Source organism: Mixophyes fleayi, chromosome 8, assembly GCF_038048845.1.
Source record: "Mixophyes fleayi isolate aMixFle1 chromosome 8, aMixFle1.hap1, whole genome shotgun sequence".
Classification (NCBI taxonomy): domain Eukaryota; kingdom Metazoa; phylum Chordata; class Amphibia; order Anura; family Limnodynastidae; genus Mixophyes; species Mixophyes fleayi.
In genome coordinates this window covers 116,515,511-116,543,382 of record NC_134409.1, presented here as the reverse complement: position 1 = coordinate 116,543,382, position 27,872 = coordinate 116,515,511, and the positions used below count along the sequence as shown (strand labels likewise).

Sequence of the window (27,872 nt, the reverse complement as noted above, 5' to 3'; positions counted from 1 at the left end):
GGAGCGGCCCTTTTTAAAGCAAAAAGAAATACCTAAGGGAGGCAATAGACTTAAGTGTATGCTTGCAAATGCAAGAAGCCTGACAGGTAAAATGGGGGAGTTAGAACTAGTAGCAATAAATGAGCAGTATGATATTATAGGTATTACTGAGACCTGGTGGGATGATACACATGACTGGGCAGTTAACTTGGAAGGCTATTCTCTCTTCAGGAGGGATAGGGTAAATAAAAGGGGAGGAGGAGTATGTCTTTATATTAAGCCAGAATTAAAACCAAGTATTCAGGAAGTTATATACGAGAATATTGGTGATAATATAGAGGCATTGTGGGTGGAAATATCCAGCGGAGGAAAAAGTTCAGAGAAGTTTCTGATAGGGATATGCTATAAACCGCCAGATATTAGTACGATTGAGGAAGCCCAACTTCTACAGCAAATTGAAAAGGCTACACAACTAGGTCAAATTTTAATTATGGGGGATTTTAATTATCCGGACATTGATTGGAGTACTGAGACCTGCGGTACAGCTAGGGGAAATAGGTTTCTGAGCACGCTAAAAGACCATTACATGTCCCAATTAGTTGAGGAACCAACTAGGAAGCGGACTATACTGGACCTAGTAATAACAAACAATGTAGACGTAATATCAAATATTCAAGTAAAGGAGCACTTGGGAAACAGTGATCATAATATGGTCTCATTTGAAATTAGTTTCCAGAAACAACAGTATAAGGGATCAACTAGGACTTTAAACTTTAAAAAGGCAAATTTTAATATGCTAAAGGAGTCTATAAAGAGCATAGACTGGGACAAAGCCTTTGAAGGAAAAAATACGGAAGAAATGTGGGCTGTCTTTAAAATGTTGTTGGAAACATACACGTATAAGTTCATTCCTATGGGAAATAAATGTAAAAGAATTAAGTCTAAACCAATGTGGCTAAATAAAAAGGTAAGGGAAGAAATGCAAAGGAAGAAGCGTGCATTTAAATTGTTTAAGTCTGAAGGGTCAGAGGAGTCCTTCCATAGGTACAAGGAATGTAATAAAACATGCAAAAAGGAAATTAGATTGGCTAAATTAGAAAATGAAAGGCACGTTGCAAAAGAAAGTAAGACAAACCCCAAAAAGTTTTTTAAGTATATAAATGGCAAAAGGATTAAAAAAGATAATATAGGACCACTAAGAAGTGAGATGGGTGAATTGATAAATGATACTAAGGAAAAAGCAGAGATATTAAACACGTTCTTTTCTTCAGTATTTACCAGAGAGGAACAAATGGCAGGAGTAATACATAAAAATGGAAATGAAACCATGCCATTAATTAATACTTGGTTGTCAGAGGAAGAAGTCCAAAGGCGACTGAAGAATATTAAGATAAATAAAGCTCCAGGTCCAGATGGCATACACCCAAGGGTCCTTATGGAATTAAACTCGGAAATAGCTAGACCGCTATTCTTAATTTTCAGAGATTCAATCTCATCAGGCTCAGTACCAAGGGATTGGCGAATAGCAGATGTGGTGCCGTTGTTTAAAAAGGGGACGAGATCACAACCAGAGAATTATAGACCTGTAAGCCTGACATCAATAGTGGGGAAACTACTGGAAGGTATTTTAAGGGACAGTATTCAGGATTACTTGGTACGCAATAAAATTATTAGTGGGAATCAACATGGATTTGTGAGGGATAGGTCATGTCAAACTAATCTAATTAATTTCTACGAGGAAGTTAGTGGGAACTTAGACATGGGCAGGACAGTAGATGTGGTCTACTTAGATTTTGCAAAGGCCTTTGATACAGTGCCACACAAGAGGTTGGTTTACAAAATAAGGGAACTGGGTCTAGAAATCAAAATTTGTACTTGGATCGAAAACTGGTTAGAGAATAGGGAACAGAGAGTTGTGATAAATGGAACATTTTCTAATTGGTCAAAGGTCTTAAGTGGAGTTCCTCAAGGTTCCGTGCTGGGACCACTCCTTTTTAATATATTTATTAATGACCTTGGTGATGGTTTAGAGAGTAAAGTTTCTATTTTTGCAGATGACACTAAACTCTGTAAGGTAATAAAATCAGAGCAAGATGTAGCTTCTCTACAGAGGGACTTAAATAAACTGGAGGATTGGGCGGCTAAATGGAATATGAGGTTTAACACAGATAAATGTAAGGTTATGCATTCAGGGATCAAAAACAAGAACGCAATCTATAAATTAAATGGAATTAATTTGGGAGAATCTATAATGGAAAAAGATTTGGGAGTGCTCGTAGACAGTAGACTTAGCAATAGTGCTCAATGTCAAGCAGCAGCTGCAAGGGCAAACAAAGTATTGGCATGCATAAAAAGGGGCATAGATGCAAGGGAAGACAGTGAAATTTTGCCACTGTATAAATCATTGGTAAGACCTCATCTTGAATATGCAGTACAGTTCTGGGCACCACTCTATAAAAAAGATATTTTGGAACTAGAAAGGGTTCAGAGAAGGGCGACAAAATTGATAAAGGGTATGGAGTCATTAAGTTATGAGGAAAGGTTAGCCAGTTTAGGCATGTTTACTTTAGAAAAGAGGCGCCTAAGGGGAGATATGATTACTATGTACAAATACATTAAGGGTCAATACAGAGAGCTTTCATGGGAACTTTTTACCCCAAGGACCATACACAGGACTCGTGGTCATCCCCTAAGGTTAGAGGAGAGGAAATTTCACAACCAGCAAAGGAAGGGGTTCTTTACAGTAAGGGCAGTCAAGATATGGAATTCATTGCCAGGGAAGGTTGTGATGGCAGATTCAATAGATATGTTTAAGAAAGGGTTAGACAAATTTTTAGCGGAAAGGTGTATCCAGGGATACAACCGTTAATTTAAAATAAAGGATAGTAGTGGATATAGGGTAAAAATTGGATTGCACTATTGAGTCTGGGGGGATTTTCAAAATTGAAACAGATGGGCGGTTGCCTACTCTGGATTAATTTCAAATATAAGTGCAGGATCGCAGGAGATCCAAAATAGGTTGAACTTGATGGACCTCATCAACTATGTTACTATGTTACTATGTAAGTCTAGGATGTGAATAATTTTGTCAGTGCCTTTTCTTTTCATTTTCTGATTTAAAGTGATATACTGTATTTAATTCATAATCAAAAACTAAGGTTCTGAAGGAATTATGGAGAACAAATACTGTTGTTAATTTCACCTTTTGTCTATAGGAAATTGTGAGTAATTTGAAGAAAGTGTAGCATTACACAAGAACATCCTGACCAAGGGCTAGATTTACTAAGCTGCGGGTTTGAAAAAGTGGGGATGTTGCCTATAGCAACCAATCAGATTCTAGCTGTCATTTTGTAGACAGTACTAAATAAATGAAAGCTAGAATCTGATTGGTTGCTATTGGCAACATCCCCACTTTTTCAAACCCGCAGCTTAGTAAATCTAGCCCCAAGTCTTATGAAAGAAAAATGCCACTCCAAAGGCCACTTTTATAAAGATAACTTGTGGTGGCATCAAACTGTTTTGTTACTGTCAAAGAAGAGCTTTATATTTCTCGCTGGTCTTAACGTCAAATTGAATTTATTATTATAAGTGTCCCTCCACTGGGTGTAGACAGCAGGTGCACTTTAAAATTCTTTATATAATTCCTGAAGCACGGTTGCTTAGAGGTTAGCACTTCTGCCTCACAGCACTGGAGTCATGAGTTTAATTCCCGATCATGGCGGAATTTTGTTTGCGTGGCCGTGTTTGCGTGGGTTACCTCCAGGCGCTCCAGTTTCCTCCCACAATCCAAAAACATACTAGTAGGTTAATTGGCTGCTATCAAATTGACCCTAGTCTGTCTGTGTGTGTGTGTTAGGGAAATTAGACTGTAAGCTCTATTGCAGTAGGGACTGATGTGAGTGAGTTCCCTGTACGCGCTGCAGAATTAGTGGCGCTATATAAATAAATGAAGATGATAATGATTGAACTGAAATTAAAGCCTTCATAGAAAAAGGGAGCATTATCTCTTTAACAAGTTACCCCTAAGCCTTTATGTGTTTTGTTTCTAACTCTTCCCAAATAATAGAGTTTTGGGTTCTTCTATCAAAACCTATGATGAAACTGGCAGTGCTAGATTGGGTATACACAGCAGGGAAACAACACTATGTTGCCCATTTTTGCCATGTGCTACTTGAATGCACACTGTGAACTCTTTGCTCTTCCTATTAGATTCCTTAATGCTGAGCAGTGTTCTCGTCTGTTGTGCATGTGCTAAGAAGTACACACATTGTGATGCACACAAGCACCATACCTGTGGTCTTATGTTCCAATCACAGCTGACCATAGAGAACACAGCCTGAGGCCAGTCTAGTCACTAAGTGAGGCAATAGCACATAACCCATACTGTGTGGAATTTGGTGAGGGATTGTGGAATGCCAGAAATATATGGGAATATCTACTATATTAGGCAGATGTACAGCCATAGTTTTCAGCATACAGAAGTCATATAAAAGTTTCAGGTCATTGTTTCCATTTTTACTCCATAAGTGGTGTATCTCATGCCTTAAACATGTCTCTAACTCAGATGTTGTACTATCAAACACACTGCCAATGTGAACATGTATTTATTTTCCCATCTCAGGTTAGTCTATTTCAGTGTATTTCTGATGTATGAACACTGAACTTGCAACACCCAAAATGATACAGACCTAGGGATCATTGAATGAAATCTAAAAATGTATGGCTTATTAACATATGTGTATGGGAAAATGAACCAAAATGCTGTATGCTGTGATTTGGTCTGTGTTTTGTTTTCTATTATGTCCATCCTTTTATCTCCCAAGTGCACCTTCAGCATTGTTCCCCCTGTGCCCTCCCTCTCATTCTCTCTCTTCGAGATTCACACCATACGTTTCTTCTACCCTTTCACCTCTTTCTTGCAGTCACCTACCACCCCCCTGATCCCACCTCCCACTTCTTCAATAATTTTTCTGCCTGGCTCATCTTTCCTGCTTTCTGACAGCAACACCCTCCCTACCTCTCCCTTCCCTACCTCTCCCTACTTCCCTCTCCCCTTCCCACAACCAAAAATCTGCAGACAATGCATAGTTTTGACCCCTCTTGCTTCTTTTCCACCCTTGAATCACTCCACTCTCCCCTCACCTCATTGTCTTACCCTAATGCAGCAGTCTCCTTTAATAGTCCACAATCTCTGTAGCCGTGGATGAAGCCGCCCTTGCCAACACATGGCTCCATCATTCCAAACCCCTACCTTGGCACTCCAAGCTGACCCACTACCTTCGGAGTTGCTCCCGTTCTGCTAAGCACGACTGGAGAAAGTCCGGTTCCAATATTGACTTTATCTGATTCAAGCTCATCCTGTCCTCCTAATGCAGGCTAAGGCAACAATAGGTCTGTCTTCACTGTGCGTGAGGGACAGCTATGCCTTAACATCCCTGTATGTTTATGAAGTCCTTTTAGCTGTGCTCAAGCATCCCCTTTTCATAACACATGCCTCGTAACTGACCTCTGATTTTAATACTATCAGTGTTGGACATTTTCTGTCATGTGATTTACAATGCGATCCATAGATGGGTATGATAATGTTTTAGAAGTCATTGCTAATCGGCCTGTCCCTTATGATTCACTGATTACACATACTTTCTGCACAGTGTTTCAATTAGATTTTTGTGCCGACCGTGGGTAAAATTAAAGAAGATGAGTGTGAGAGGTTTTTTTTTTCCCCTCCCAAAAATGATGGGTTCCTCCTGGATGCCATTGATTTAATTAGCTTGATTGCCTTTTATTAATTTCAGATGCCCTGCCTGGAACAAAAATAAAACGAAGCCCATGTTCAAAGTATTTGCCTTGCAGCATAAGAGAAAGATGTTTTGTGTTACTTTGAAGAGCAGCCTCATTCTTGTGCTGCACAGACACTATGTGGATGGATTGAGACCGTATCCCATTACTCAGAACTCAAGAAGATATTGTAAACCTTTGCGAAAATTAATTAAGGGAATGTTTTCTAAACGAAATAGTTTGGGGTTGGTACATTTTAGCCACTGCTGTTTCGGAGTAAACAGCTGGAAAAAATAGTTGAAACTATGCAAGAAAAACCTCATTAGGAAAATCTCTCGGGGATCAAACAGGTCTTTCTATGCTCCATAAGGGCATTCAGGAATCAAACCTAAGGGTGAGATGATGCTGCTTCCAAGACTTGTGTACAAAATAAATATTCCCCAAAGGATGTGAAATTGTAGCAAACCCAAAGAAAATAAAAAGAGGAATTTTCATGTAGGCAGCCTCTGTGCCTGGGATAACCACAAAGGTACTTAATTCAAAGGGAATTAAAGAAATGTTTAGTAGACATTGGGCTGTCTTGCATGTAAAAGTACACTAGGGATCACGCCGGGTCTTTGGCTTTTATGGTAAGTACAAAAGACGTTTATTCGCCGCCAATATCCATTTCTCTTGATTTCTTAAATTGATGGGGAAAAAATTGTAAAAAACAGAATTTCAGCTAGCATCTTATTACGTATTTGCTGTTTTAGACCAGCACACATCCTACACTTCTAAGTGTTGCTTTGGCGTTGTATTAGATCGAACAATTACACCTTCTATAAACCTGGGCATCATTTTGTGACTCCTATCAATTATTGTTGTCTGCAAATCAGCTGTATAAAATAGCAGTTTCTTCTACAAGGCTTATTGTCATAGTTGTGATTTTCACAGGTTTTTCAAGAATTTTGGAATTGTCCTGTCTTATTTATTGCAAAACCTGGGCAGGCATCGAGTTGCTACCATTCAGAGCAGCAGATTTGCACACATGCACATTTGCGCCTGCTTGGCCTGATGAGGAGTGAGGAGGGAGGAAAGAGGTGTTCTAATATAGCCCGAGTACAGTAAGGTTCTGTTTGCAGAATCACGATCCGAAGCAGACCCGATCCACTGACCTGACAGGCTAAGCAGCGCTAGCTAATTGCTTCTGATTGGTTGATTGTGAGCTGCTTAGTGCATTCTATATTACTCATGCATATATTATAAGAAACGTTGTGTATACTGTATTATATGAAACCTAATAAAGAATGAATGTTTCACTATGAAAACATACTTACAAAATCATATTGCGCTTACGATCCGATTGAGCCTATTTGTGTGTTGGTTTAAGTAGCGTCTACTGTAATCCTGGTGCATATGCTACAGATGCAGCGCTGGTCACGTCTTGAGATGTGTGTGACTCAGCAAGTGAGCTTAAATATTTTGCATGCATATTTTCGGTTAATAAGTTGTACTCAAATTGCGTTTTAACCTTGCATCAGTGCCTCTGTAGTACGTAGAACAGTACTCACCTATACCCTGACTGGTGGAACCTGTTGGTACACACCTCTTGTCTATTTCCAACTGGCTCTTTCGACTTGCTCTTTGCAAGATACACAACAGCCTCACACTGGTCCTACTACTGTGCTCCCTACTGAGCTGTCACCTTAGCCCCTCATTGGGCCTGCGCCAGTGGCGGAACTACCATTGGTGCGGCAGGTTCCGTGCACCGGAGCCCATGAGATAATGGAGACCTGCTGCATGGCAGATGCAACAGGTCCCCTCTGCATTCTTATACTGCCACTGGGCCTTCTCATTAGCACACTCAGTTATCTCTCTCTCTCTTATACATATATATATGGTTTCTTTCTGAGTTGTGTCATATTCCAGTTTTCTAGTCCTGATAATGTTGTTTACGACATACCAAAACATGCTACAGGTCACTTTCATGCAAGCCAGTAACCTACCAAAGAGTGGTTCTTGAGAATGCAATAAGATTTTTACAAGGCCATAGGTACACTTTAGGTAGGTAAGTGTTGTTGCCACTGATTAGTTATATTGAGGGTGTATGACTTGCTCATTGTATGTTTCTTCCAATAATACTCTTTAAATTATACTATGCCATGTTCATATGTTATGTTTCTCCATTAACTGTGACGTGTTACATTGCCTGTGCGTGCACTGTTGCATAGTATGTTATATTGTCTGAAGTTTATATGACATTTCACTGCTGTTTTCCCAATACTGATTACACTTGTAACCAGATACCTTAAACATATCACCCCCAAATTGAGCCCTGTGCCCATTGCAAATTCTCTTTTTTCCCCCTGAAACTGCACTTAAAGTGTGGCAAACTGCCTGTAAACATGGTTTCCATTTAAGGATCATAAAAACCGTGTGTTCCGCCTCCCTGAGTCCACTTGTACACAGACGTCCGCGTGTCAGTTGTGTAATGGATATTTGCTGTCTCTTCTCTTGTCTTGTGTTTCTATCTAAATTCCCCTAAGGAATTTCTCTTATTTGCCAACACATCTAAACACCCTGGATACTTCTCCCTGCCTCATATGTTCTTCATGATTCTTTCTCTGTTCAGTATCATTTGCAGACAGATTCCATGTTTAGAGCAGTGATTAAATAAGAGCGCCATCTCATATATTTGTTTTATCTGCCTTAAAAAGCTTTTAGTGCTTCTATAAATTGTATATTCAGGGCCTTTCATCAGCTTGTAGAGCATTTTGTGCTCTCTGTGGTGATGTTACTTTTCACAAATGTCTAATACATAGATTTCACTGCTGCAAGGGTGAACATGATGAATTATTAATTCTAAGTCTTCACATGTACAGTCTTTGATAAGGTTACTTCAACAAGCAGATTAAAGTTTGGATGTGTTTCCTTTAGATCAGTGCTGTCCAACTTTTCTTGGATGGATGGTTTTTTAGACCCATATGGTAGAGCACCGGATGTAATGCAAAGTATTCCCTGACAGTGAGACTATTTGATAACATGCTACATTCAATCCACTGTTACCAAAAGAAGAAATAGCAGACATAACCCATTAAACTGCATATACCCACTGGAAACAAGCACTGCTTTCCATGGTCTACCCACTAATTCATATTACACCTTGTTTTTTTTGTTTTTTTATACATTTTTTATATTTCCGCACCAGCTATTACACTCTTTCCATTCTTTAATCCCTATAACATAAACTTTAATTTAGTTTTTGTAAATACAGTGGTGGAAGTAGAAATTTAGAAGTGGCTGTTTGAAAAATGGAAGTGAATGGAATTTAATAGTTTAACAAAGAAGGCGGTAGGAGAAGCAGCGGTATAGAATACCAACGTATACTAGCTCATTTCGACCACAGTTATCATACCATTTTCCATGCTTTTGTTCCACCAACTAATATTAATACTACTTTTCCCCAACACAGCCTGCTTCAAGTTCTGTTTACTGGTTTCTTCAATTTACTCAACTGCCTCATGTTCCAAGCATGCTTTGACAAGTAATGTGGCCAGTATAAATCTCTCTAGTTTGATACACTTCTGAAGAAGGGAGCTTCTGTATGGCTTTTTAAAATGTTCCTCAACAGTTCCTGATGTGCAGTTCCTCTTTGTAAGCCTTAAAAATAGATTTCATACTCAGTGGGTAAGATGACAATAGTATTATGAATTTGTTGAGAGGAGGTGGGAGAAGAACAGCAGGATAAATGAAATGATGTTGGAAAAGCATCTCCCCTCCCTTTCACTCCAGTACTATCCAGAATGTATCGGCCACTTATCATATGGAGAGCATCACAGCAAAGCTTCACAACTTCTCTACTACCTTCCAGGTGGTTTGCTCACTATGGAGCCCTCGTTACGGAGCTTCCCTTCCTTTAAGTACGACCACTTCCCACTTGCTACATTCATCCTCACAACATTACAGATTAGATTAGAGATTCAATGCTGACTGATAACACCCCACCCTCACACTTGCTAACTAAACCCCCCCACATTGTATGCCTTTCCCATTAAAACTTTGATATAAATTTTCTCCTTGATATATATAGTTTCCCTGTCACGAAACTTGGGGGTACATAGCTTACTGGTTTCAAGACTACTCACCAAGGAGGTGCGAGTCTAACATGTCCCAGGTCTTCGCCAGGAACCCCCGCAAGGGAGTATGGACTTTGCTGCGGGAGACACGCAGGTCGCGGTCCTCAGAGGGAGCAACCAGTGAAGCGTTTAGAATGGAAGAGGTGTCAGGCGGTCCGGGTTAAGCCGTGCAATCAGGAGAAGCCAGTAGGGAAGTCCTTGAGCGTGGTCAAAACTAGCCGGGTCAGATATCAGGAGCACTATAGATAGAAGGGAGGTCAAATGTAGCCGAGTCAATTCACGAGGAGCACAGGAAGCAGGGATAGTCAGGATGAAGCCGGGTCATACACTAAGAGACACAAGATGCAGAAACTCTGGAACGCTGGAGATTAGGGACCTAATACTCTGGCACCCACTAGGTGCCAGAGCTGGCTATTTATAGTGGAGGGACTGGCCTACCTACGGAATCTGTGAGTGCTAGGCAACGGGACACGCTGCCGATGAGCACCCGGAAGTGCTCCTGGTTGCCTAGCAACCAGGCGCTCGTCAGTGAGAACAGGCGTCCGTCCCTGTGCGACGGACACAGCACGGGGACAGCGCCTGACATTCCCTTGTTTGTTTAGACTCTACTTTGTTCTCTTGTTTATATTCTATTGTTAACCATTACACCTATGCACCTGTTCATTTATTACTGTCTCTCACCTTTGTACCTTGTTAAAAACCAATAAGAAAAGTTTTGTTTTAAAAAAAATAAAAATTAATTGATGTTCTCCTAAGTGGAATTCATGCTTATTGTATACCCAAATTTTGCAAACAGAAGTCCAACTCAAAGATGTGTCCAGCTCAAAAACAGTACCATTTCCATAAGACGTATGTCAGGCATGTAAGTTTGTATTTTTATGATAGGGTATGTTCCACATTCAGAAAGGCCACCAGTTGGACATTACTTATATTTGTTATTCCCTAATCTTCCCTGTGACCGGATGGGCATACTTCCCACTCGGTCTGTAGGGGGGAAGGAGGACCGGAGGGATGTTCTTCCTGAACAGTTTATCTTGGTTTCTCTCTCACCGTCAGCAACCGACCGTTACTGACCACTTCTACTGATGTCCCCATGCCACCAGACACTCACTGACTACAAATGTCAATTGCGCACTAGTTGTAGGAGAATTCAACTGCCACCACTGGACTCCTTTGCGGCATCCAGAACCGCTTACTTCTACGGTAGCTGGTATAGCTGCTGTAATGCCTCTTTGCTGGGGCTGGCTGGTACCTCCTGACCGCTTACTATGGATAAGAGCTGGTGGGTAGTGGGCAGAGCATTGACACAGAGACGCTGGGTTCAACACAGGACAGATGGGGAACGGATTAGAGTGTAAGCTCTTATCTGTTGGTCACAGGATACAGCAGGTAATAGTCACAGGCAGAAACTTCAAGCAGTGATGTTTCATTAATCAAGAGGCCTGACAAGGACTTTTATTTACCAGTTTGTGGTACTGATGATCATCCAGAAGTTCAGATGGAAGATGAGACATTACATGGTAAAACAGAGCTCCTTTTTATACAGATTCTGACACACAGGTGGTCAGGGGGTAGCCCAGCCCCCTTATCTGACCAGACACCGAAATGTCTGATATCACATCAGATAATTTATTATCAGGATGTGATATTTCTCTAGACGTGCAGGTATCGCAATTTTTTGCTCAAATTCACATTGATTTCCTAAAACATGATGGTTGCATTATTCAGACAAGTTCTAAGATACAGGATGAAAACTGCACATGCATTTAGACTAAAAAGGCATGTTGGTCACTCTCAAGAAAATACTTAATTAGCCTAATGAGGACTTCCTCTCGAATTTCTCAACAGATTTCCTCAAAAAAATGCCTATTGCATCAGAAATCAATACCTCAGAAATCAGTACATTTCTAATACACAGTATCAAAAATCAGTACAGTGCAATTATAGAAATTGGCGCATTCTGCTAATTATTTAAATATTTTTATTCATTAAGTTATTTATAAGTGATCCAGCCACTTTCCTTTTTAATTTTTTATTACACCACTAGGTCTATTTGTCCGTTCCAAATAATGATTTTAGAATAGCTAAACCAATTTGTTGTCTCTAATTATAGGAAAAATAAATGTAAAATGCATGTATTCAGTCTTACCCATGCTTTGTACTTTTGTCTTGTGAACAAGCAACTGTTAATTAAATATTTTATCCCTCCTCATAACAAACTGATATATTCACTAACACAACTTTTATACAGTCTACAAAGTAGAACTGATATTGGTAAAAAAGCTGAAATCATAAAGTCTGTTGAGACATTATTACCATTGCCTCTGGGTATTAATCTGCCAATCTGCTGTTTTTGTAGAACATTTTGGTGCCAAGCTAACTATGGCCAGCCTTATGAACTCTGGCTTTCCACTGCCTCTGAGTGATACAAGTAGAAATACACCAAACTTTTAAGCATTTTTTGTTTTATTTAAGATATACTTTTTTTGTTATGCGTTTTTACTAATTGACGTGGGGACCAGATGATTTGCATGGGTCCCCTGTTGGACACGTTGGCTCTATGACTCATTTTCCTTTTACCTTAAATTATACTGAAAAGGAAAACTTATGTGGTGGCTCTTAAATTGTGCTTCTTTTCTTGGCAGTTAAGTTTCAGAAGAAAATAGTTATGTGACTTTATATCATCATCATAACTGATTTATATAGTGCCACCAAATCCGCAGCACTGTACAGAGGTTTTTTTTGTCATTCACATCAGTCCTTGCTCCATTGGAGCTTACAATCTAAATCCCCTAACATATACGCATACACACACACACACACTGAGGGAGACTAAGGTCAATTTTAATAGCAGCCAATTAACCTACTTGTATGTTTTTGGAGTGTAGTGTGGGAGCAAACCAGAGCACCCGGACGAAACCCACGCAAACACGGGGATAACATACAAACTCCACACAAGTAAGGCCCTGGTCGTGTATGGACGTCATGACCCATGTGAGGTAGAAATTATAACCACTGAACCACCATGCTGCCCTCTGATGTCTACATGTCTAAAGTGAGTTACACAATTTACTGAAAACAGTTTACTGAAGCTCCCTCTTAATAATCAGGTTGTGGTAACAAAAAATTAATTGTGTGGTTCCTATTAGTTACTATAGCAGTAGCCATGGACTGATCAGTACTTTAGTAAGTCGGAGAAGGTGGAGAGATTGTATGCTTCATGTACATGGGGGCCCTTAACATTTTCTGCTCTGGGGCCCAAGAAAGTCTAGTCACACCTTGGCCTCTCTCCCAAGGCTTTTCTTACGGTCCCACTATCAATGACCAACATATACTGTAATGTATAACAGTATATAACAGTACATAACTTTTTTATTTGTATTCAGCCAGTAATCACATAGTTATAACATATTGGTGTTCCTTTTTATGTAAATACTTGGACAGCTCGGCCTTAGAATGTCCTTAATGACCTTAAACCCTGTTACATTGACCAGATATATTACTGAGATGTGTTAGTAAAATGTGCCTGTTGTTCATGGGTCCGTGCCTGGCTTTTTTATAGGGCTGAGTGTCAGGACAATGGCTTTTAGTTATTTTATTTGAATATCTATTAAGCTACGGGCGCAGCTGATCTCATATCACTCATGTAGTATATTTTCTGTCAGAAATATCAACACTCATAAAATACAGTAACTACTTCAATGGGAAACACATCCACACTTGCTGTTAGGAAAATCCTGGAAGCATTTAGGCCCTGTTTTAAGCCAAATTACAGCATGTGCTGAGAGTGTGTTTAGCAGACACCAGCCAAGACCAGCCATTAACGATGATCATATGGAGGGGAACACTTCCTGCGGCTCTGGCTTCATCTCTTTCTGTATTCTTGGAAGTGATTATTTTTTTCTCTGAATTTTATGGAAATCTTAAAGTCATTCATGCCGGTATTATCACATATTTCTGATGTACTTCAGGCTTCGACATACTGTAGGCACTAAAGCATAATGCTTAAATCTTTGTAATTCATTTTTTATTCATTATTCTGTTAAAACCATAAGTCATTTCAAGAAACGGCAAACTTAACAAATTTAAAGAACAGCAACTAGTATGGCTACTTGGCTTCTTTTTGGTCCTCGCGTCATGGAGAGTCCATCATTGCATAGCGGTAAAGGGTCTGTGCTTTATCAGAACTTGCCAAGTGCGTCTTGATGACACGAATCACTTCATCAAGGTCCTGTCCTCTTTACTAGAAGTAGAGCGGGAGGATGGCCTACTCTACTGGGTGTCCGGGGAAACTCCACGAAAATATGATTATGACCCACTTACCCTCAAATGGTCTCTCCTCTTAAATGTCTTCTAATGCTTCAACACTGTGCTTGCACCCTCAGAAACTCTCCTGCCTCCAGTGGCTGTACACTGTAGGTGGCTAACCTGGTGGCTAGTCAGGGTCAAAAATAGCGGTCCACCCTCTAGAGGGCAAGCGATGCCTCGATCCTGCACATGCTCAGAAGAATAGATCGGGCTTTGGGAGGGTACACCAATCACCGGGCCCTCCTCCGAATGTTGCTATGGGGACCTGCAATGCCATATTCCGCTAATTGTATATGTTTGTCTGCAGGTTTAGACATAGATCAGAGGCGTTACTTGGCCTGTCAGACTGATCAGAAAAGCTGTCACAGGTCACAACCTCTCTAGATTAACAGACTTCTCAAATTCATCTAACGCCTAACTCTAACATTTTATAACCATGTTTCCTATACTTAGAAAATAATTACTTATTTTTCCAAGGTATATAGTTGCCTTTAGCAAATTCGAAAATACATTGTGTTGGATAAGGTTTCATATACAGCTTTGTATTCAGTAAAACAAAACAAACAAACCATTGGCTTGACGTTTGGGTATCTAGGGTAGACATATTTATAAAGACTGGTAATGGAAGGAGCTATAGCAGACATGCTTAGTGTCACCTGTTGCAATTCTTAGTGCTATTCAGTTGTTTTGTTTATTTTGTTACCTGCACTGTTTTGCGTTAGTCTTTCAAAGCAGTGTGACCATGTTAATTGTAACAGTTATATACGGCAGTACCTAAATTAGTGATATACAACAGCCACATGCAAATTGGTATCCCTGCCATTATTTCCAATTTTTATAATTTATCACTACTCTGTTGCTAAGCAGAATTTACACTGGAATGTATGACTTCCTTGTGCAGTAAGTCAAAAATATTATGACAGCTATAATTTTATGGTGACCATAAAAGTTACTGAGGTAAGTTTAGTGAGGTAATCTCAGTGTTGGAAGTTTTATTAACAAAAAACTTTTAAGTATTAGCACATGAGTTACAATTCCCATGTGTTTTTAGAAATTTGCTGGATTTAAACTGTACAGTAAATCCTGAACTTCAGAGTAGTCCACCTAAGCCTCTTACTTTTAGTGGTTAAAGTAGCCACAGTTAAAATAAAAAGCTGGCTTTATACAATTGGTTTTATGGTTCTAGATCGGCCAGACACTCTTAACAGCAGATTCCGGAATTGTCACAGTCTATCTTGCAGCCGGCTCTCTAATTCTGCAGGTGATTACCTCTTCAGACATTGCACATATTAAAGCTCCAATAATGTGAAAAATGTTTTGTTTTTTTTTGGTTTACGTTAAAAAGAGATGTGGTATTGCTATTATTTCTTCAAGCTGCTGTGAATGATTTACAGATTGCTAAGTGTCATGCAACGAGTATTGGAAACAGTCATAGGACATATGATGAAATGAGCAGAGGGACTTTGAGATACCCCTCCTCTTACTAGCTTGCTACTTAGCACCACCTATCCCCTTCTCCTTTCACTGTATTCATGTACCTGAAGGAGGGCTCTGACTCAGAGGTCAGTAGACCCTCCTCTCGGGTGAAACTTAACTGTGTCTCTGCTCCCATGTAATACAAAGATTAATGCATACTTGAATGTCATCATCATCATCATCATCAGCTGTGTATATAGCACCACTAATTCCGCAGCGCTGTACAGAGAACTCACTCACATCAGTCCCTGTCCCATTGGTGCTTACAGACTGAATTCCCTAACATACAGAGACCAAGAGAGATTAAGGTCAATTTAATAGCAGCCAATTAACCTACTAGTATGTTTTTGTACTGTGAGAAAAAAAGGGGGCACCGGGAGTAAACCCACGTAAACACGGGGAGAACATACATACTCCACACAGCTAAGGCCATGGTTGGGAATCAAACTAATGACCCCAGTGCTGTGAGGCAGAAGTACTAACCACTTAGCCACCGTGCTGCCCACACAAGACAGCAGATATAATATTCTTTCTCACGTACGAAAGAAGGTAACAAAAAAAATAATTTTTCAAAATATGACCACTACATCCTATAATATATGGACCATCAATGCAGAAAGCACCTATCACCTTCAGAGGTGAATTCGCCATCAGCCAATCAGAAGCATCTAACTATGATGGCGACCATGGTCATCAGTGTCTAAGAGACTCCTGAATTTTGGGTAATTCTTCTGAACCCTCGAGATAGCAATCCTTTTTCACGGGTTCCTGCCCACTACCTAGTGAAAAGGGCGGGGATTATCGCGACACCACGACACCCTTCTGGTTTTGAAAGCTGGTAAGTATGGATTAATGTTAACAAGGTGCAAAACTTGCTGTTTAATTAAAAAAAAAGTATATGTTGTCTTGAAGCTTTATCACATTTTGAAGCACCGTCTCTAACAAAACCCAGGTTTCAGATTTGCTATATTTCATTTAACGGTTATTATATGTATTATTTACATTTAGTATAAGTATACAAATAAGTGTGATTGGCATGTCACATTACAGTAATCACAAATTGCCAAAGACAAAGCTAAACATTTGAAAGCTAGCACAGTGACCTGCCTAGAGTAAGTTATATTTTATTCCTAGAAGGGAAATCATTACACAACATCTGGATTAGCAATCTCTAGGTTTTGGGCAAACCAGAATATTGCTAAAAACCTTTAGGATTTGTCCGAATTCAAATTTACATTCCAAGTATAAATGTTTTTGTAAGAATTTATGTACTAAAAGTTTTCATAAAGTTGTTTTTGCGTTTGTGTTTTATTTGTGATGTGATCACAATCTTAAACTTTGCAATCTAATCCAATAGATTGTTTAGAACCATAATTATATCATTTTGATTGGCCAGTTCTTGAAATCGATTGTATGACTTAGCTTATGCTCAAATCCTCAGGAATCTCATAAGAAAGCCATCTTGTCAGGACACATGCTCACATTTTTAAGTTTCTCACATTTATTGTTTCATGATATCGCTGTACATGTGGACAACTGTATTGACCAGACTTGAATACTCTACATAGATTACTGTGTGGTCTATTTATCAGAGGCACAAGCTCTAAATCCTGCAAAAATTGGATTTTTTTGGGCAGAATTTAGGGCTTTTGATTTTTTATCAAAGTCCAACTCCTGGTGATGACAAACACCAGTTGTAGCCTTTGTTGGGGATCTCGGGGAAGACTATTTATTATGGAAAAGCGCCACTATTATTCTCTGATTGCTAACTCCATCCCAACCAGGGAGAAGCAATAGAAAGAATGGTGTATTTATATATATTTATTTTTATTTTAAAATTTTTTTCCCCTAAAACAATTTTTTTTTAATGGATCTGAAACTGGAAGCCCAAGTCCAGCTATGCTGTCTCACACACATGCAGGGACTCACTGTTCTGGCCTGGTAAGTGGAGGACTCTTACCGCAGCCAGCCTTGTCGTCGGTGACATTTCTTTTTAATAAATAGGCCGATTAAAGAATTTCTGTTGCTGCGATATGCAGCGATAGAAAATCTTTTTATCACAGGGTTCGTTATAAATAGAACATCAAGTTAGTAGGGTAGTACGCAGCTATTGCAGCAATTTATCAAAGGTGGATTATATACTCATTTTAGGGATGGCAAATGAACTGTGTAAGTAGCTGAGCATATGTCTGATAATGATTTGTTTGGGTACTTTAGTGTATTATTAGGAATAAAATATGTTAGTTTGGTGAAGAAGCAGCATTAGGAGGTTTCATATGGTTCATTTATTTTATTAGCCATTAAAGAAGGGATTAATGTGGGTATTTTAATGTATGATGGATACATCATCCTTGAGGATTATTTAAAATGCACCTGTAATTTTCTACTATGAGTCAGGATTTATGTTTATTTGGGGGAGGCTGCTATTAATGTGGGATTAGGGTTGCTTAGTTTTACAATGAACTGCTAATGAGAATTTTAAGTAAATAACTGACATCTGTCAACACTATTCCTGAATATTTGGGACAGCTGGAAATGTGTGTCTAAATCACACTGCCTACTCAATCTGACAATCATAAATGAAAGTCTGCCTCTTGTTTTGACTTTACATTATATAATCGTCAAACAATGGGCCAATATACACAGGGTCCAGAGCAAGAAAAAAAAAGGAGAAGGCAGGAAGTTCCCACTCGTGTAGTTGGCTCCATACAACGAACGCCCACTGTAGTGTCTTCTACAGTCTACACAGAACATGGCTAAAAGCGCTGGAACACCTTATCGGCCTCTTGAATGGGCTACGAGATCTCCTGGTTGGGCAGAATTTTGGCGTTCAAAATGATGCTTCTCCCGATGCTGATGAATTTGTCATGCTCCTATTTAGGCTCCCGGTGAAGCTGATGTCTAAACTTACAGCTGTTTTGAAGGCATATGTGTGGAAATAGAAACCCCCACGGATGACTTTACAGCAAATTATCCTGGGGAAAATGCAGGGGGAAAGGGGCTGGCCCTTCCTTATTTGTGGAAACACCATGAGGCTTACATATTGTCTAGATGCTTGACTGGTCTCTTCCTCTGGGTCGGAAACCCTGAGTGGACATGGAAACAGTGTGTATTCCATATTTCCCCTTGTTTGACCTAATTTGGGTCCCAAGAGACTGGATGCCCCAGCTCACAACCTGCCTGCTCTAACTAGTGATGCCCTGACGGTATGGGACCAGATCTGCATGGTCAATTCCATCGCCTGACAACTAATGTGTTGATACAGGCAGTAGCCAAACATATTCCTGACTTAAACCTTCCCTGTGGGTTTCCAGAGGGATTTTATCCCTCTGGCACCTGTTTAAATCGGGAATTCTTTCCTCTTTTGCAATTTATTGACCATTATCACTTACCTAAAACTAACTTCTTTAAATATCTTCAACTATGGCACTGGTCGTCTCTGCCACTTGAGGGGTTAGCATTAAGGCCTCCCCCTCTGACATACCTAACCAAATTGATGAGTGACTCTAATTGGGCCAGCATTACTTTTTGGTACAGCATGCTGAATATGCATTCTGACTTGTTGAAATCTAGGGTCCAGCTTCAGTGGGAGGCAGACATTCACCTGGAATTTTCCGGGGGAAAAGTGGGAACATATATTTTGTAATACTTTCAAAATGTCCATATGTCTCAACCATAACGAAATGTTGGTTAAGCTTGTAAACAGGTTATATGTCACTCCTGAGAAATTACACAAGATATGGCCCACGGTGTCTCCATCCTGTTGGCATAACTGCTTAGGGAGTGGTCCTGTCCTGCTGTGCAACCCCTTTGGGTGGAAGTCTGACTTGCTCGGTAAGGTCTTCCGACACCCTGTATCTCTCTCTCCGGAGCTGGCCCTCCTACACCATTATTCCTCATTCGTCCCACAATGGGATAGGTATGTGATGGGCCACATATTTATAGCCCTATCTTGGGAGCAACCACTACCCCCCCCTATGAGTAAAATCCTATCGAAAGTGAACTATAGTTTTGAGATGGAGACTTTAGAGGTGACTTACTCCACGGCGGTCTCCTCCCCACTGGTGAAATGGTATAGCTGGCATGTCTATACAACTAAGGGAGAGGGCGCAGTGGAACGACCCATGCCTCATATTCATTTGTAAGGAAAATATTACACTTTTTTTTTTAAACAATTTTATTGGCCTATTCTGGTAAATATTATACTTCTTATTCACAATCCACTACTCACATGTTAGATTTGATTACCACTGTTTAAATCTTTTAGAAGCCATCAATCATATTATATGGTCATATAAGGTTGGACTAGTGCCCTGGAGAACTAGATCATAAAGTAAGCCCCAACCTCAGATGGACTGTTCCTCTCATCCACCACCGCTTCACAGGTCAGCAGAGTGGAAATGGAGATCTGTATTGAATAGTCATCACTACAGACTACTGTTGTTGTACTGGGAAGCAGTCATAACCTCAAGATAACTATAGATCTGTAGAGTCTGCAATATGTTTTCATCAGAGATCAAGGGTCTGCATTATATTCTAATCAGAGATCTGGGGTCTGCATGGTATGGGCACCGTAAGTCTGGGGTCTGCACTGCAACTGGCACTTGGATTTGATAGGCTCGGCTCCTCATACTATATCTATACTTGCTTATTCTCCCAGAACGTCTGGGAAACTCCTGGTAGAGAAATTCTACCCTCCTGGACCCCGTCTCTCCCTCTTGTAAAGTGAACAGGATGGGGACTTGATGACATAATTCGCGTCTTCATGGTCCTGCCACCTGTTGGAGTTGGACAATGATATATGTTAAACCATGCCCCCTGGTGACTGCAGATGAAGCTAGCTATGTGCCAAGGAATGAGCATTGCAAATGGGGTTTGGCTACAGAATCACCTCAGACGGCGGTGTTAGTCTGTGCCGACAGAGGGGAGTAACGTTTGCCGTGGCTGAGGGGGGTTGGGCAGCTGGGGACCCGGGACAGTGCAGAGAAGGTCTCGGGCTCCCCCAGCATTGCCCAGGATTGGGTGTGCGGAAGCTACTGTATGGGGCAAGTTTAAATTAGTCCTCAAGGGGGGAAGATCCCCAAGGGAGGAAGAAGGCCCGAAAAAGAAGGTGGGTTCGCTGCATTTAGCATGGGGCAAGTTAACCTTGATGATAGAGTGTCCCCTGAAAAAATAGAGGTTGGGATTAGGTAGACCCCAGGGATATTATGGGAGGCAGCAGTGATTGTCAAAAACCTGAAAAGGGGCGAATAGCTGCCCAGAGAGTGGTGCCAGAGCACAAGGGAAATTGACCATGCAGAGGAGGGGTGATTTAAGAGGCTGAGAGTACACTAGAAATGGAATGTCAGAGCTTACTCAAGCAAGAGTGTTGTCATCCCCTCTTAGAAGGGATGAGATGCAGTTTAGAGTACACAGAGAAGGTGTCAGCTGCATGTATGCGTTAAAGAGAAGGTGCCTGGATGCGGGAAATGTTTTGCCCATAATCATCCATGTGAGTACCCTGATGAATGGAGCAGGAGGATTAAGGAGATGTGAACTGTCTTATTAACATCATAAGACATGTTTAAGCTTTGTGCAGGATGAGTATGTGGAAATGTATTCGCAACCATATTCGTATTACTTATGTAAGAATGCTGCAGGAGTGAGAAGGCGGAAAAAAAATAAGAGTTTATTTTTATAGAGATGGTCTGGTGCCCAAATTATTGCGACATCTGGCAGCCATAGACATACTGGCTCATTGAGTTCCATGGTATGTAATCTATTCTTAACATTTAAATATCACCCTGGCACCTACTGCCCCAGGGATTCTAGTAGGAGCCCCAGAGCTATTCTTTATTTTCTTAACAGTAATATATTTCTTAGGAGAAATATATTTTGCCTGTATCTAAGGGCTTGTAAAGATATGCGCTGCTGATGATGTATCTTTACACCAGCCCTTAGATCAGTGATGGCTAACCTGTGACACTCCAGGTGTTGTGAAACTACAAGCCCCAGCATGCTTTGCCAGTAGATAATTAGCTGATAGCTGGCAAAGCATGCTGGGGCTTGTAGTTTTACAACACCTGGAGTGTCACAGGTTAGCCATCACTGCCTTAGATACATGCAAAAGATTGTCTCCTAAGAAATGTATCTGGAGATGTGGCCAAGTTTGACTTAGCGACATCTCCAGGGGGTGTGCTACATGCGCCTTGTACATCTGCCTTAATGTACTGACCTTGCACATGCACACTCCTAATTCAACCCTCCAAGCACAAAGGACTGCAAACGCAAATTACTTTTAAATCTGAATTACTTTAACTCTAAGGGTTCATGGATCTAAGGGTTTTATCTTACATTGCCTCAATTTATCAACAAAATATCGCAGAGGCAGTTAAGCGATATTCAGCTCCTCCGTGTTGCCAGACAGTCTTTGGTCCATCCTCGTATGCGTGAGGATGCCAAGAAACTGCATGTGAAGTCTCCATAATGGTCCTTTACGAACATGCAAAATTGGAAGCGTGCAATGCAAATGACCTGTTGTCATGAACTGTTTTTTATCATGCCTGGATATCCAGGCCAAGATGGTAGCATGTCCAATGGAAGGATTTAAAACTAATTGGGACAGTTCCTTGCTAAAAGTGTTTCCTAGATGCCCCTCACTTAACTTGTTTTACATATATCTTGATGAAAAAAAATTAAAATGTGTGCGTTTAGATCAGTGTTACTTAACTCCAGTCCTCACACGCCGTCAACAGCTCATGTTTTCAGGATTTCTTTAATCATACACAGGTAACTTAGTCTACATGGCTGGGTCAGTAATTATCCTACCTGTTCCACAGACAGAAATCCTCAAAACATGAGCTGTTAGTGGTGCGTGGGTACTGCAGAGTATTGTTGTCTATTGCAGCGATAAAAATTCCTACTTGTCGTCAGTGTAAGGAGCCTACACTGACGACAATGTATCAATCAATGTAAGTACAAGGTGTCAATAGTCATGGCAATATACAAATAATTATAATGCCAATATACAACATTTTACTTTGATGGGTTTGTTTCTGTTAAATTGGCTGCATTGTCCCCCAAATGAAAAATGTCATGTTATCCTGATATTTGTGAATAGCGGCTTGCTGCATTACAAACTCATTTCCGTGTATTTCTGTAAGTCATGTGAGTAATACCACATACTGTATCAAGTTAGAAAACTGAGTAACACAAGTCACTTGTGGAGCTGCGTCTAAGCAGTTGGTTATGGCTTGGGGATTATTAAGATTAATCAAGATTTACAGTAAATTTGGCCATTTCTGACACTTTCTACCAGCTGTCACTCTGGAACACCCCTTCCCAGAGACTGGAGGAAATGCATGCTGCAAATTAACCCTTTACAACAAAGTGGCATAGATTTTGTGAGGCTAAACAGGCAGAGAAAGGTATATTAAAAAAGCAATCCACAGATCCTCATTATAAACCAAAGGGAGAGGGTACTTAGATCTAATTTTACTGTTTTCTGCAGTTGATTGCCAACTTTTATTACCAGCTGAGCTGCCAGATCTGGAGAAAGAGGCGCAGGCTTCCAAAATTATGTGGTGTTGAGTGAAAAGTCGGAGAGAGTGTTCTTGTGTACAAAGAAAGCACATATTTTATGAATGTACCTGAAGAATCGGTGTAAGCCAGGTCTCTGTGCTTTCCTATTTTCTACTGCCATATGCTATACTTCGAAAAGTCCTTTTTTTTATCCCTTTTCCGTTAAAGAAAATTAATGAGCCATTTTAATGTAAAATGTTTATACGGCATCAAATCCAGCAGCCTACATAGATTTCCTAAATGAGTCTACAGCTATGTTTTATGAATGCCATTATAAATTTTGCTCCAGCGTTTTTCATGCAAACATGAGAGAAGGGGAAAAAATGGCCTCATAGGTCACAATGGCATTCATGGTTTCCCCCATGAGATAAAATTAGCTTCCACAGCAAGTTTATAAGGACTGTTAAAAAAAACCCATGTATTAGAATTCTTCTCTGTATTCAAATGCTGTGAGGTAATAGGAGCAGACGTCAGCTCGTCGTCCAGTACATTGCAAAGACCTTCCCCATTTGAGGCACAATCAGTATAAAACACCTGCCTTTACAGTTTTAATCCAAGCAAAACACTTAAATAAAAGCCAGCAAGTCTAATATGTCATTGGTACTGGAGGATGTAGTCTCTTTTTTTTTTGTTAATGAAACATTATCCTCTGCTTTCAGCTTTTGATTACTGTGAAATTGTAAGAAACAGACTTGTAAAAATACAATTAATCACACTGTCTACTGACAGTGTGATTAATACAATAGATCTTGTGTATATGATATGATATGTACGGTATATGAAAGTGTTATTAAAACCCCAAAACGCAATACATGGCAGCTTTTGTCAGCAAACGTTGAGATTAGATATATTAGATTCCAGGGGTATTGATTGGATTATTATTCTTATGTGTTTTAAATTCACCAGCTTGCGATCCCAATCTATTTGTGTGTGCACTCATCAGAAAACCATATTGACTGTTGACTGTTTGATTATCTGGCTACAACAAATTTGCTGTTGTGATGGCATTTTAGAAGCTGCAATCCCACATAGGCACTTTTTTTTAACAGCAATTTGTGTACCTTTGTTGCATAATACTGAATGGTTTTTACCCTGTATTGTCCTCTATAACTCAGTCTTCCCTTTGCAGAATTGCTCTGTTTGAGCCAGTTAAATGGCTGCTACTGCAAGCAGTTGTCTCTCAAGTGGAAGCATATGGTTTTAGCTCTTTCTTGAAGAGAATATAACCTGATCTCTGAGCCTGAAGTGGTTTATTCTATCAAAGTTCTCTCTCTGCTTATTAGATCATGTCCTGTGACTGTGGTTGGCATGGTAATCGCAAGATACCAACTAGAGGAATTTATGTTAATAAAACACATTTTTTTTTTTTACTGGGGAGTGCAGCTTTAATTAAGAGTCAATTATGATTCTGTACCTGTAACATCACATGCTTTTTAAGCTGTACAACTTATTTATTTATCTGGCAGGTGGATGCATTGCGACTGAGACTGGAAGAGAAGGAATCATTTCTTAACAAAAAAACCAAGCAGCTTCAGGATCTGACAGAAGAGAAGGGCACGTTGGCCGGGGAGATCAGAGATATGAAAGATATGCTGGAAGTCAAAGAAAGAAAAATTAACGTCCTGCAGAAAAAGGTATTGTTCTCACAATGTTGAGTCTTGGTAAAATGCACCTTTAGTCTCCACCATGAGCATGCGCAGCACATTTTATTAAGGCGTGCACCCTGGGAAATCTAGAGAGGGATACACTGTGTCACAGCTCACCACTGGCGAGACGTGTCTAGCACTGTCTGAGGGGAGTCGGGTGTCTAGAGGTGTCCCCCCGTTCATATTGTGCCACACAGTAGTGCAAATTGTGTCACACAGTAGTGCCCCCAATTCATATTATGCCACACAGTAGAGCCCCCAGTTCATATTATATCACACAGTAGTCCCCCCCATTTCTCATTTTGCCAAACAGAAACACCCTCCAGTTCATATTATGCCACACAGTAATGCTCCCAACTCATATTATGCCAATATGAAAATTATTGCCTTCATATACAATATAATATATTGCAAAGGTCACAAATTTGTAACATAAATACATAAATATAGTGAGACCACTTATACATATAAAGTAATCCTATATAGAAAATGGCAATTAGCCACTGAATCCCAATTGATTAATTGAATAGTTCACACCTTTTGGTAAATAATAAATCCACAGTGTATTAGCGGCTACAAGATATTCCAACACTTTATCGGCTGATCGGTGTTCAAATAGAGATAATCTTAAAAGGTACTTTAGCTGTAAGAAGAATCCTCCACAGTATGGGAACAATAACACAGCTCAATGAACTGTAAAACTGATCATACAGATCATGAACAGAGTACTTGGCCTTCAGTATGTCGCTCTGTAGATCCAGTAGCCATATGAGACGACGGTCAGCGATCCGATATTGTGTCTGCTGTTATAGTCACTGGAACCAGTGGTATGTGTGTGGAGCAAGCCCCGAGGCTGCACGGGCAATAATCTAAGACGCCAACGTACTGACACTTAGATTATTGCCTGTGCAGCCCTGGGGATTGCACTGTCCCCAAAAATTTATATTTTCTAAGAAGCCTGTCCCTCTTCCTCTTCACCTCAATCACTGTTCTTACACCAATACTGCTTTAGAGTTACTACTCACACTTTCTCCACCAGCAACTACAATTGTTATTCAGCTACATTCTGTATCAGTTGTTAGAGTGTACGCTTGTTTGAGCTGCTCCATCTTTACCATCTGTTTCATGTCATTGTGTATAATTTGTTTGTATAGTGACACCCACAGTGTAAAGTGTTGCATCATATGGCTGCACTTTCTAAATAAACGATAATAATATTAATACCACGTTTGTACTGATAACAATAACAAACAACCAGATTTAATTCTTGTCCTTGTGGGGTCTCCAAGCTTGTGTAATGTTCCTGATCACTACCACAAATGCTACGGTTAACGTGTAACTGTAAGCGATGAGCTTGTGCTATAACACAAGCAGAGCTCATCTTTGAACAAAGATTTAAATGTGATCTAAATCTGCTGCAGCTCTAACATTCGATTATCAGGTCAGTAGTGACAATGCCACACATTTGTGAAATTTTAATCCCCATTTTGTTTTAAGTATTTAAAATAATATGAAATTGTTAAAGGGGCTCTAACCACAAACATTTTCTTTGCTTAATTGTGCCTAGTGCATGGGAAGGTATATGCTAAGCAGAGCTTATCCTATCACTCTGTTCATCCTATCAGGAAATTCAGGAGGTTATGTCCACTCCCTCTTTGCCTCTGTCATATTTTTGGTCCTTTTCTGACTAGACCACACCTTCAGTGATCTATCAACACTTCCTTTCATGTCATACACATCCTTGTCACTAGGCCATATGCCAAAGCTATTAGACTGTAAGAGGATTATCATATCTCTATATGATTTACAAGGGAGAGCTATGTGAGGGGCTAAAAGAGATTCCAGGAAAGATAAAACAAAACACTGACACCTGTACTAAATGGTGAGCTTTGCTAGGAGACCTACTAAAACCATCATATAAACTTCATACAGCCCCATGACAAGAATGATATTATACAATTATCCATCTATTTTAAAGCATATTGAATGGGAAACCTCCTATTGCAGCATGATTTTTTTAATGATTCTTGCCAATAATCCTATGTCTGAGAGGTGCTCTATGAAGTTAATGCTTTATCACACTATGAGAGATGCTCTATGAAGTTACTGCTTTATCACACTATTAGAGGTGCTCTGTGAAGTTACTGTTTTTTCATACTATGAGTGGTGCTCTATGAAGTTACTGCTTTATCACACTATGAGAGGTGCTCTATGAAGTTACTGCTTTATAACACTATGGAGGTGCTCTATGAAGTTACTGCTTTATCATACTATGAGTGGTGCTCTATGATGTTACTGCTTTATCACACTATGAGAGTGCTCTATGATGTTACTGCTTTATCACACTATGAGAGTGCTCTATGAAGTTACTGCTTTATGATTCTATGAGAGGTGCTCTATGAAGTTACCGTTTTATGACACTGTGAGAGGTGCTCTATGAAGTTACTGCTTTATCACACTGAGAGATGATCTATGAAGTTACGGCTTTATTACACTATGAGAGTGCTCTATGAAGTTACTGCTTTATCACAGTATGAGAGGTGATCTATGAAGTTACGACTTTATCACACTACGAGAGATGCTCTATTATTCTTATTATCATCATAGAGTTATAAGGTGCCACAGTTCAGTACAGTAGGGAAAACAGGACATACATAAGACAGAGACATTAGAGAGCTTACATTCTAAGTGGAAGAGGGCACAGCTCTATGAAGTTAATGCTTTATCAAACTGAGAGGTGCTCTATGAAGTTACTGTTTTATCACATTGTGAGGGGTGTTTTATGAAATTACTGCTTAATCACACTTTGGGAAGTGCTCTATGAAGTTACTGCTTTATCATACTATGAGAGGTGCTCTATCAAGTTACCATTTTATTACACTATGAGAGGTGCTCTATGAAGTTACTGCTTTATCATACTATGAGAGGTGCTCTATGAAGTTATCACTTTATTACACTATGAGAGGTGCTCTATGAAGTTACTGCTTTATCGCACTATGAGAGGTGCTCT

At 39.9% G+C, this 27,872-nt stretch overlaps 1 protein-coding gene across 3 annotated transcripts in view; it reads left to right on the top strand.

Annotated features, from left to right (window-relative positions):
* The window catches only part of ERC2 (ELKS/RAB6-interacting/CAST family member 2), an 804,554-nt gene that overhangs the window by 185,392 nt on the left and 591,290 nt on the right, over positions 1–27,872 (top strand). For all 3 annotated transcript variants that reach the window (XM_075183253.1, XM_075183252.1, XM_075183254.1), the window contains one exon: positions 24,683–24,850. In XM_075183253.1, the coding sequence (XP_075039354.1) occupies positions 24,683–24,850 (168 nt within the window). The remainder of the gene's footprint in view (positions 1–24,682; positions 24,851–27,872) is intronic.